Source organism: Anoplopoma fimbria, chromosome 12, assembly GCF_027596085.1.
Source record: "Anoplopoma fimbria isolate UVic2021 breed Golden Eagle Sablefish chromosome 12, Afim_UVic_2022, whole genome shotgun sequence".
In the NCBI taxonomy this organism is placed as follows: domain Eukaryota; kingdom Metazoa; phylum Chordata; class Actinopteri; order Perciformes; family Anoplopomatidae; genus Anoplopoma; species Anoplopoma fimbria.
Genome location: NC_072460.1, coordinates 13,609,507 through 13,622,235, shown reverse-complemented (window position 1 = coordinate 13,622,235; position 12,729 = coordinate 13,609,507). Strand labels below are relative to the sequence as shown.

Sequence of the window (12,729 nt, the reverse complement as noted above, 5' to 3'; positions counted from 1 at the left end):
TGTTGTTACAATTGTTGATGTTCAAATGTCAAGAGTCTGGACAATGTTCCCTAAAGTATTTGCAACATAACTGACCTTGAATATTTCTTTGACAAATAATGGCTGAGGTACAGCAGTACACTCAGGCGCGTCATGGTGCATTTTGCATCTATTATTCTTCTCTAACCCATTTAACAAGGCAATACACAAATAGTATCTTATGTTTGTGTATTGTGGTTTATCACCTTTCATGGTCAACAGCGCGTTGGATTGGTTAAAAAGATTGGAGTTGTTATGAATGATGTCCTGTGGATAATCAAATTCCATTCACGCATCTTCAATATTATTTCACAGTCTTGGTTATAATCATATCACAGCCAATACTTGGTACATTTTCTGTTTATGCTTTGCATCAGCCTGACACCACTTCAAAACTAATCTACTGTGTATTCCTTGGATTAAAACATGCACGGACATATTAATCGTGTCTTCGGTGAGTAAAAGGTGCTTATCAAAACATTAGACCTGTATTTTTCTTAGTACAAGAGAAAAATAATCAATTGCGGATGCTATTATTTACTCTGATATCCATGTTCAAATTATAGATGGTCATTCATTAAATACCAGCTTTAACCAGATGGGTAAATGTACATTGAGAAGATTTTCCCAAGACATATATTTGAAGTTATATCTAGTCTCGTTTTGCCTAGACATGTATTGCATATTCACAAACAATTTCAGTGAATGCAATAATCTGTAAAATAATATTTACACATGCAAGCAGCATTTAATTAAAAAAAAATGCCATACCTGCAAAACTGACTCTTTGTGCCCAATCGGATCGCAGCGAGTCCAGACGCCCCATTCCTCTCATGAAGGATATTAAAGTACTTATTTTCATTCTTTAAATGTAAATCACAAAAACAATACACAAGGATAAAGTATGCACTATGCAGATGCATACGTAACAAGTGTCTTTGTTGCCCACTTGGGGAAGGCAAAATAGCAGAGGCTACTGTCAGCATCTGCAGCATCAGTACTGTATAGCTATGGGATAGAAGAGTTAGGAGTGAAACTAAATCAGCTCAAAGCAAAATATAGTTAGACCGGACCTTAAACATATCGTTATTGATACACGTTCAAGACGGTTGTTAATACAGCACCAAGAGGAGAGTGTCAAGTATTAAATGTGTGTATTCATGTTGTGATACTTGGACGGACTAACTGAGGAAGGCCGGTTGCAGGGGCGGCCATTTACAGTTCACTGAAAAGACAACATGTGATCTCAACACAGCTTCCAGTCACCCAACTAACACTGGAAGCTGTTGAGGAGAGAAGCATTAATGCTAGGTCAATAAGCTGAAAGGAAAACAATGCACGACTTTGCTTAATACTTCATTGCCAGAAGGGAAAGCGTTGACATTTACGTTTATCATACAACCTGTGTGCATGTATTTGAAGCCTAGGTTTTGATATGACATTATAATGCGGTTGAAACCCTAATGCACACCAGAAGATACATGGTGCACAGCCAGTCCAAGAGGCTTGACTGTTTGGAGCACTAGGGTGTAACCCTATTACTGCTTTACAGAGCCACAGCGCGTTTACCTGAGTGGTTATAGGCTTGTAGCATACCAGTGACATTGATTAGGGCTAACTCCAAAGGGGGGGAATCCTTTTAGTTAAAACTAATTTATTTGATGTCTAAATAAAATAGAAATAACATTCAATGCAAGATGGGGTTTAGCATACTCTATGCACCTGGCCGCCATTTTGCATGGAAAGATATTACAGCTATACCTATAGTCTACCTTTGTATCTGAGCGGTCATATAAAACAATGCCAACCTGTGTGGGCTCCCATTGATTATAGTTCACAGCACGTACAGCTGCGTGCCAACAAAACACCCTCTCAAATACTTCCAAATGTCCCATTAATGTTCATTTCACTGCGCTGGGTACACGCATTTTTTTTTAAACTGTGTTACAGGTCACGTCTAATAAAATAATCCCACCAGTCAGCACTCAGAAAAGCAGATTTTAAAGCAGAACATTCAGAGAGGCAACCTAATGACAGAGTGAAGTTACACCAATAAACGTTTCAATAGTATGTTTATTGAAGACCGTACGCATATACATTCATATCAGTATTACTTTTACAAGACAACGTCCTTACAAGCGCAAAGAAGGGAATGCAATAAGGGACGAAATAAAAGAAAGATAACAAACAACTATTACACTGAAACATGGTTTATTTAAATGTCATGTACGGTAAAACGTTTTGCATACCATTTCTTATATCCATCATTGGCAGTATGATATAATAGGCCTACATTTCCAACCCTTACAACCACAAATAGGCTATATGGAATGCGATATAGTACAAGACGATCAATAACATAACGCACTATTACATAGCGATACGGGATCCTCAAACAGGATGCAAAAAGTAGCATATGTTTTTTTCATTTTACAAAGTTATACACGAGTACAAGGTGTGGAAAAGGACAACACTGAGCACGTTGCAAAGAGCAAGTACATTTAGTAGGCCTAATAAGCCCTCAGTCTTTCCATCCTAATAGTATAATAATAATAATAATAATAATAATAATAATAATAATAATAATAATAATAATAATAATATCAATACTAATACATTCTTTGTAGACGCTTGTGTCAAAATGTTCAAGGTTGTGTTCACTTTTGATTTCTTCAGAAAAAAAACCTGTATTATAAAAGTCACCTACAGAAGAAGTGACCCGCAGAACATGACTTAGCTATTTCACATCAATAACATGCTGCAAATACATTTCACTGCTATAGCTTACTCGTTTTACATGACGGATGATGCTCTTTATTCGCCCCAAATTATGGGAGCGCACATACAATCCTATGATTAACTTCTCTAAATTTCTACATATTTATTTTTATTCTGGCCATCAAGTTTCAGAAATGCTTTTCCCGGCCTAAAACGTAGCCTATCTTCCCTCCCCTGTTGCAACTTTAGGCAGTTCACTTGTTTAACCAAGTTGGCCTAAAATGTGCTTGTACTGGCGAATTTTTTCAATACAGATTCTGGCGAGTTTATAGTTAAATGCAGGGGCATCATCTGAATCAGCTCAAAAGCGTATCCAAACGCTGATCTCACTCAACTAAAGAAATGCAACCCATGCAGTATGCTGTGGTTGTTGTTAAGACAAGTTAACTGGTAATACAAGTAGGAAAAATACCTTAATAAACTTGTTAGCACATGGATGAAGTCATGGCAATCCAGTTTTTTTTCAATGCGTAGTCGTAAAGATATCGAAATGGATTACATTGCGGTTTTAGTCCTCCTCTTCTCATGCAGACTGCCAGACTTCCTGCCCGTGACCGTGAACGTGCCCACAAAGCTTGGCGAAATTATGGAAAGGAGATAAAGATGATGCTCCTCTTACCAGACTAATTATGACTCTGGAAGTATTAAGCAACCGGGAGGGAGGTTCTTATTCATCTGTCCATAACGCAAGAGAATTATTGCGTCTTTCTGCTTCTCTGTCTTTCTGACTTTCTGCCTATTTTTTTTTAATACTTTACCAAGTGGCCCAGCTTTTTCCTCATTGTCCCTGACTAAAAAAATGGAACAAAATGGATTATGTCATTAAGTGTCATCCCAAACTGAGCTATTGGCACGAAGGCATATCTCAAATCAGGAAAACTAAAATATGTATCCTAACACATAAAAACGCATCCTCACCGTTTTTTTTGTGCGATAAAAAACAAACATGAAGGCAGTCTGACATGTAGACCATAGCTTTGAATGACTGACAGTTATTTGTGTTGGGCTTGTGTAGCCCGCACCATTGAGGGGGAAAAAAATAATATCAGAAAATGTTGTAATAATAGCCTGCAATGCAAAAGATGGGCAGATGAGTGCATGCATTGAAATAAGACCTAAGGGGGCGTAGAAGGATTGGCTTTTACTGCCTATCGATTCACCTTCTGCCGCATCTCTAAAAGTAGGCCAAGGCTTGCTCCCTCATCATGAGTCTCTTCTTCTTCATCCTGCGGTTCTGGAACCAGATCTTCACTTGTTGGTCGCTGAGGTTGAGACGGTCGGAGAGCTCCCTCCGCCGCTGCCTGGTGATGAACTCATTCAGCATGAATTCACCTTCCAGCTCAGCCAGCTGAAGTTTGGAATACGGTTTACGCTTCTTTCTGGTCCGAGTGTGCATCGGGTACCACGGGGCACCTGGAGGAGAGGGAGGAGGAGGAGGAGGGGGCCAACAACGGATTAGTCACCAGTCACAGTTGCAAAATCACGGTCACCTCCAAGGTTATGAGGAGCCTACATGGGCGTCAGTTGTCCAAGGGAAGCTTGGGTAATTGCCTTACTGTGCAAAGCAACCACAAAAAGTAAAAATACATTATAATAAAGCAAATCCCAAAGATGTCTATGGCCGAGGAAATAACAACACGTCATCTAGAGAGGATTTCTGTTTTGCAGATGATCTCAAATTTAGGAATATTAGGATTCAGATTACTGGAGTTCCCTGAGCTTTCACTTCCTCCACACACAGCCAAACTGGATTTGTTTTGGTCTGATTTCAAACCAAATTTCATATCAACCACCACCTTTTTTTGATCGGATGCGTTTATTTTGGGGTTTTTCCCAATCCTCTCTAGAGACCACCAGTATACAGCGGCTTGTGTCACAGCAAGTTTTATTGTTGCAGTTAAAGTAGCATTAACGTGATAATTAAGCCGTGCTTGCAAATACCCCTACTTATTTGCGAGTTTCGGAGCATATTAAATGACTCTTGAGTACACAGCGACAGATATTAATTCTGTTTACGAGTCATTAAAAAGAAAACTCTCTATTCAATGCAGTCATCCAAAGCGCCTATCCTCTTTAAATCACTACACTAATTTGTTAAGGCCTATACAAAGTGTAACAGTACAACGAGCATGTCTGAGGCTGGATCACAGGTTGTCGTTTAAGGGGAGGAAATGCAATGAAGGGGTTGATCATTTATTCAAAAGCTGCTGGGCATTATTGCTTGGTGAGGTTATCTGTAACTGTACACAACCACATGGCGCGTAAGGCATTTTAGGGCAACCCCTAGCGGCGTTTGCACACCACGCAACTACCCTGCAGGCTAATCTGGGCTGCAAGTTGTGCATCAAGATAACGAGCTCCAACGACGGTGTAATACTGCAAGTGCACGTTATTTTGCAAGTCTATTATACATATTGTTAACGTACGTTTCAAACAATTCTTGTTAAATAAAAAAATCAAAAAAAAAGCACCTACCTCCGCCTATGGCTATGTTGCTTGAATGGCTTCCCGGTGACACCAGGGTCTGTGTGTCGCTGGATGGAGGCTTGCTGCCCTCGTTGAGCAGAGAGGAGCTGGAGTCGGACTCCATTGACTGACAGGATGGCGGGTCTTGCGTTAGCTGTTCGGTCCCATAATCATATTTGGAGAAGGCGGCTGTGCTGCCTATTCCACCGTGCATCCCGTGGTCAGATGTTAATGATGATGTGTCTCTCGCCCTGTCCTCTCGTTTGAGGCTGCTGCTGCCACCTGAACAGGTCTCCCTGTTTCCGTTGCTATAATAACATTTCCCCTCCTCTGGTCTGCTAATTTCACACGACCGATTGAAAGAAGGGTTAATAGACACGGGGCTGCTAAAGTAGGATTGAGAGTATCCATTGCACGGCTCCGAAGGATTCCACGGAAGGGAGCAAACATTGTCCCTTCTCGGGTAGGAGAGCGACGGTAGCCCCGCCAGTTGTCCCCCTGAGGCTCTAAAATTCGGAAAGTAAAATGTGTCTCCTGTGTGGATGTTTACCAAAGGTCCCACAAACCCTGGATTAAGAAGATTATGCTCGCCCATTTCCGCGGGCCCGACCAACAGCTTCTAGTTTATTGCAATCTGACATTTAACATAGTTAAACCTGGAGGGGCGCCTGATTGGTCATCCCCAAACCACGTGTCCAGGCCAACTTCTGCTACACACGGTACCACCCACTCGGTCCATCTCAGACAAAACAAAACATTAACTTCTGTATTACAGAGGTTTATATGCTTTTTAAAAATACAATAAAAACCTTTTATTAAAAATGTAGAATCTTGTTTTTCTCCACTTGAGTCACGCTGAGTCCAGAAGGAGACCAGGCTGCTTCTCCTTTTACACTCAAGGAACTGTCCGTGGCCTCGTTTAATATCTTTATAAGCTGGCAAAAGTTTTTTAAATGCTGTTTCTTATGAAAACTATTTTTCTTGAAGGAGAAGGGTGCATATGACATCTTGTTTTCTAGCAAATTATGGTTGAATTCCATGTCATATAAAGCTGTGATGTCTCAATTTTACAAGCTTGTTTTAAGAAAAGACTGATGCTCATTGCCGCACTCTACTCATATTTACAGTAACGGGGTCAGCAGGTTGAAGCCACTGGCTGTGTAAAAGAGACCCATATTCTACAAGGTTACTTTAAGAGGGTATATTTCACATAATAGCCCCTAGTACACCTCACATGAACAACTTTAACAGATACCTCCAATAAACGTTCACAGTCAAACTCTTGTGGGATTGTTATACCTCTCGCAATTCTTTTATATGAATTTTACAAGATATCAGAGGGCACTCAGCTGATTCAATCAGCGGAGAGTCTCTGCTTTATATCTCGCTAATTAGTTGATTTGTAGATGCAGCCCTGAAGACACTAAACAAATATGGGATTCATACCTTTCTCTACTTATGTCTTTGTTCTGATCCAAAAAAAAAAAAAAAAAAAAAATGCCTCTTTTACATAACAAAACACTTTTCAGAGACTACATCAGAGTACAATTTTTCTGCAGAAAACTTCAACATGATGTGCAAAAGATTCAGTCATACTGTCTTCAGCTGGCACAAGAATTTCTAATGTTGTCTTTGGTCATCAAACTGCCCAGCCATCATCCTCATCGGTATTCCCATGACTGACCCTTGCCTTCTGCATTCCTCTCCCGGGTCTACAGACTCCCCGTTAACTGAAAAATACATCTAGCAGGACTTTCCCATTCTGTATAGCTTTCTATATTATGTGACATCAGTCCAGCAACTATTTTGCTAATCCCTCTTTCCCTTTATAAATCCATTATGTTCTACCGTCCCTCATCTCCACTAGATTTAAGGAAAACACAATCAATTTATGGATCTCAGACGTTTTCATAACCCGGCAGTGGGGAGTTGCTTGTGTCTCAATTATGGCAATTAAAAATAGTCTGGCTACGTCAAGGACAAAAAGTTTGACTCATCAATGAGAGGGATCCTAAATATAACTAAGCACTCAGCACGCGCGTTAGTCGCCGTCAATCCACTCAAGTTCACGACACAGAGTCACTGTGGGTTGAACTTGATATTGAACTCAAATTCTCCATTTAAATGAATTAAAGAAGTAGATATTTGAATCAATGAAATAGAATAAACAGCAATGTGACAGCTTAAAGTGAGGTCTGACAGCCCGAGCCATGAAAATAATGTGAACGTATTCTAAGATGCTCTGCTTAATTTAAAAAGCAACCCATCGTTAGCCTTAACATAGTACTCTGCAAATAAAACTATCGTTAAGAGCACACAAATTAACATGAATGATTTCATTAATTAATAATTAATATAATGAGTTTGGGATTGACAAAATTGTGCAGGCTTACATCAGCTTGCACATGCGTGCTGACTGGCGCTGGCTGCCGTGCAACAAATTTGCCAATGAAGTGTTATGTGAGAGCAAACATTTAAACATTGGTTTGGAAACGATTTGCGAGTCAGCCGATATTGGATAGCCGTATCCGTCACCTGTGACTGTGTATCCTCTCTAACCCAAAGGCACCAGGCCTTGCTCTAGCCTTAAATAGAAAGACAAATATCAAATGTTTGAACTGGAGAAGCTCTGCAGGGATCCGATGCGGTTTCATTCTGTCCCTTGGACTCATTGGCTCTCTCATCATTGCACATTTCTGCATCTAGTTAGTGAGTCTTGCAATGCGGCACAACACCAATACAATATTATATCTTGTACCTCAGTGGGCGCAATGGGGTGTCTTGGTATCACTTCACGTGTTATTATAACAGCAACCAGACGCAAAATAGTGCAGTGTGATGTTAACAACAAAATGGGCCGGATGGTCATCCAGTAACTGAGTACCGTACAGGCTGAAATCGCCGCTTTACCTCGGAGGAAGAGGCCATGTGTTGCCTCCTCGCCTCTCCACGCTTCAGACCCGGCGCTCCCACGAACCCGCGTCTCACAACCAGACCACTGATCGTCTGTTGAGTGCATCTTTAGCTCAGCAAGCGATGATGTCATACGTGACAGTGAGCTATAGGCCTTGTGCTCTCATTTAGCAAAAACGAAAATCAGCTGTTAAAAAACAACAACTCGGTAAACCGAACATTGGACTGTCAAGGTCACTGCCTAGTACACCGTCTGCTCGAGGTTGAAATTGCCCTCCTGGAACCCACGGGTCCTGTCCAGACAGGGCAATAGCCCAAACAAAGGGCTTTTCTTCCCTTTTCTCTCTTTGATTCTCTGCAGGCAGGTTGCCACAGTTATAGCCTCCTGCAACCCTTTTAAAGCTCCCTGCAAGGAAAACAAACCACCAAGGGAAGCCTAAAGAACCCAGAAAAGTATAACATTTAAGTTGAAAGGTTTGGCAGATCTTTTGCATTTGTTTACAACGGACGGTATTTCATGGTATTTCATGTGGCTTTAATATTTTATGACTATAAGCTTAGGGAAAAATATGTATTCTATCATTTCCACATGTTTAAGGATAACCATATCCATCTGGGAATTCTTTTTTTTATTTCAAAATCTCCATTAAAATATAACACATATTAAGAGTTATTTAGTGTATATCATTATTATGTACATAAATGCAAAACTAGCGTTTATAATAAAGCCATTGCGTCATATTTGAACTTGACGGTCATTTTATTTTGTAGTAATAAAGTAATAATGCTATAGGCTGCGCAAGGTATTTGCCTCACTATTCCATTGCTTTGTTTATCTTTTATTTTCAGTTCAATTAATTTTCATCTTTAGTGTTTATTTGTGTCTGTGTGTGTGTGTGTGTGTGTGTGTGTGTGTGTGTGTGTGTGTGTGTGTGTGTGTGTGTGTGTGTGTGTGTGTGTGTGTGTGTGTGTGTGTGTGTGTGTGTGTAATCTGTAATCAGGAAGATCAAATGTAAAAGGTGCTCATCCACTAGCACTGTATATTAATGATAAACTAATGATAAATTAATTAATTATTATTATAAAACCAAACTCTGCTCATGTCAGACGCGATACAATTTTAAAACGCTTCAGCGCTTCATGCGGTCTAATATGTGAAATATATTCTTATAGCCATAAATCATAACTATGCAAATAGTTCCAAGAAATATAGATAGGACCTACATGAATAAATACAAAACTGAACGTCAAAACCCGTGCTATCTTTTCTTTTTTATACTGCTCCGACATTTGATTTTCACATTATCGGAAATATTCCAACAATAGAGCCATCCAAAACATAAAGCAAGGCATTGAATGCATCAATGTCAAATTAAACAATACTTAGAGATAACCTGCGTGGTTTCAGCCGTAACTTCTCTATTTGTGGCAAAATGAATATAAGCAGGCCTTGAACTTTAAAGTTAGAAAAACTTCTGCATCAAAATAATACCAAACGATCAAATCCATATTTCATAAATAATGTAAAATGCAAAGAGCCAAACTACACTGAGCCAAATGAGTCATGAGAATAAAACAAATGAACTGAACGAAAATATCCCCAAATGAGAGACAGTTGCAACACTTCCTGATATTTTCCTCTGGTCACCACCAGAGGTTATCAGCCCCCTGTCTCATGTGTCTTGTTGAAAGCGGCCTGCAGCTTTGACTCCTCCACACACACACACACACACACACACACACACACACACACACACACACACACACACACACACACACACACACACACACACACACACACACACACACACACACACACACACACACACACACACACACACACACACACACACACACACACACACACACAGCAAACCAAAAGCAATGCAACTTTTTAAAATCAATTTTATGTTTTCAAGGTAAAATCAGCGGCTGATGAGGGTGCAAAGTTTTTAGTTTGATTGTCTTCACTATCATTTGAAAGTATTATGTCTGGTTTAGTGACTTTATCCTGGATCTTGATATATTCAGGTTAATCCCGGAGTGAGGTTATTTCATTATTTCAACTGACATGTACAAAAAAATAAACTGGCAACTGTGTTCGGCTAACGAAACCTAATTCTAGATTTTATTCTACAGTTATATACAAAACTATATTTAATAGTCGTATATGGATATTTCTATTTTTGTTCATTGTGACATGTATTATTTAAAAATACAATTGAAATTAGAACAACATTAACATGACCATTCAAATAAATATTAACCGTTTGAATTACACCTAAAAATAATTGGCAATATTCGGCAATTTTTTTAATTTAATATTAAATATACTGCTATAACTTTAACAATTATTATTTCGGGTAAAATGTTCTTAAATACTAAAAGATAATGTAATTAAAGGAGGCCTATTTTCCTCTCATCTTCATCATCGCTGCGCGCTCTATACTTTGCAGAAAATAATATTTTGACAAATGAAGTACAAATCATATATCAATCATGCCTGTGTAACTTAGTTTGGAGTTTGTTCTGAGCTAAACCGTCATAGTTTCAAAGTCCACGTAGGCCTACTGCCCTAGTAGGAAGAAAACGGCCATACCTTTGATGGATATAGTGAGGGCGACGTCGTGTTATCGTTTCCTCTCGCTGTGTCGACACTATGGCTGCTTGCTGCGGATAGCTTGTGTTGGTGTGAGACGTCAAAAAGTCCTACCTGTCCTTCGTGGTCAATAATACACACCTCATGGAGACTGCATGAAAGCATTGGTGGTTCCAGAGTTGCCTGGGCCAGAGCAACTAAAGGGGATTCTGCAAAACACAAAAAGAAAGGAGCCCAAATGTTAATGCAAAGCTCCGAGAGATGGTCAGTAATGCAGGTCAGAGGATATCGCTACACTTCCCCTTTTTTATGTATTTATGGCATGCCATTAAGCCCGGCTGTCTAGACAGGGAAATAACACCTTGTTTGCCTACAAACAAACCGCCGGCATTGATGTCCAGCCCCCTATTTATTATTCACAATCTGCTGTGATGTCAAGGTCAAAGTGACTGCATAGTCATGGTCAAGGGTAAATCAGGAGACCAAGAACTTTCCACAAGCATTGAAAATCCAGGAAGCAGACAAACAAAAAAACTTTAAGTCTGACTGACGGCTTGGATTCTAATCTGCAAATTCAAAATACCTAAAGAGCTGGAAAAAGTGACCAGCCCAACCAAGGATTAAAATAGAAAACACTAGCATGTTGACATCATGTGTTCGGCAATAGTTTCAACATGAGGCAAATCTGGGGGAAAATATGAAGCCCTCATAAGTGAATTATTTTTACTAAAGAAAAAGAAGGAGGTGGTATTTATTTACATTTATTTATGTCTAACATGAACAATTCTGCCTTTATGTGGATTTAGATTAAACACTGAAATTACAGACTTGAGATAGACTACTTTAAAGTATCTTAAAGTAAACCTACTTCAACGTTTATTATTCTCTGACAAATCATTTTTAAATGTAATATTTTGACATATTCTCAACTTTCATCTTTATCTGAAGCCTATGCGAATCGAAGTTAGTTTTGCTCGACAACACTGGCCTCACGTACACACTTTCCGCATTCATACATACAGAATCTCTAAATAAATATATAATACATAAATAAAACTGTAGAGACTCGATCTGAAATGTAACTTCAGACTGGTATTAACACTTAGCGTGCCCATGTGTATAAGTATCCATAGTACGTGTTCAGATGAAATAAATAGAGTTCATCTAGGTGACATAAGCCAAAGCATCCTATAGTTTATTTCTAAATTCACCTATTCATACTGAAACAGTATGTAATAGCAAGTCAAAGTAAAATCTAATTACGCGCGGGATTGCAAAACTGTAGCCCATAATATAGGTATGCGCGTGCAGTAGAAGTACACGTACACAAGCAACTGGTTTGCAGGTTTTAATTCATGCATTTATTCTTCATATTTTACTAAAAGCATAATCAGCAGCATATAGAGCTGGCCTTAAATACACCTGACGGTGACAGCGAAAGGAAAGTGCTTGATGAACTCTCACAGGGTGCTTGTTATATTTTCCACATATCATTGGACGAACAATAACTTATTTGTGCCTGCGGAATATGAAACAGTCTGAAAATAATATTCCGTGAACCCCCAGTAAATGTCTGTGAAAGCTGTTGAATAAATCGCTTGAAAATTGGCTTTCGGCCTGTTTGCTAGAAACTGAAAAGTAACAGGTAAAAACATCTTGAATATTTATTTTGATTAAAAATGCGGTTGTAGTTGGAGGGCAGGGCGTGATGGATTCAGACAGAGTGCGTGTTCCTCTCACCGGTCGACCGAGTTTTTCTTAACCGACATTTGAAAGATGAAGTCATATTACAACTTTTCTTTCCGGAACAGAAATGGATTTAAATATCATAAATAATTTGGTATTTTTCCAGTGTGAAAAGAAAAACGCGCCTTGCTGCTCACCAGACATCAACCATCACTGCATTATCTCCTTATGCCATTAACAAGACTCCAAGAATACCCGATGAGTCTTAA

At 39.3% G+C, this 12,729-nt stretch overlaps 2 protein-coding genes across 2 annotated transcripts in view; both read right to left on the bottom strand.

Moving 5' to 3' along the window:
* Positions 1-2,112: 2,112 nt before the first annotated feature.
* Positions 2,113-6,037, bottom strand: hoxc12a (homeobox C12a). The gene is made up of 2 exons (XM_054609271.1): positions 5,272-6,037; positions 2,113-4,209 (listed from the first exon to the last, which is right to left on the bottom strand). Exons 1-2 carry the CDS (start codon positions 5,855-5,857, stop codon positions 3,971-3,973), a joined length of 825 nt encoding a protein of 274 aa, XP_054465246.1. The 5' UTR covers positions 5,858-6,037; the 3' UTR covers positions 2,113-3,970.
* A 4,580-nt stretch (positions 6,038-10,617) lies between these two features.
* The window catches only part of hoxc13a (homeobox C13a), a 50,879-nt gene continuing 48,767 nt past the window's right edge, over positions 10,618-12,729 (bottom strand). The window contains exon 4 of the transcript XR_008531655.1: positions 10,618-10,983. The gene's annotated coding sequence lies outside the window, so the exon portion shown is untranslated. The remainder of the gene's footprint in view (positions 10,984-12,729) is intronic.

Coding starts and splice junctions, on each gene's coding strand:
- hoxc12a (XM_054609271.1), bottom strand. CDS start 5,857: ATGGGCGAGCATAATCTTCTTAATCCAGGGTTTGTGGGACCTTTGGTA. Junction 4,210..5,271: donor CAACATAGCCATAGGCGGAG/GTAGGTGCTTTT, acceptor CCTCTCCTCCAG/GTGCCCCGTGGTACCCGATG.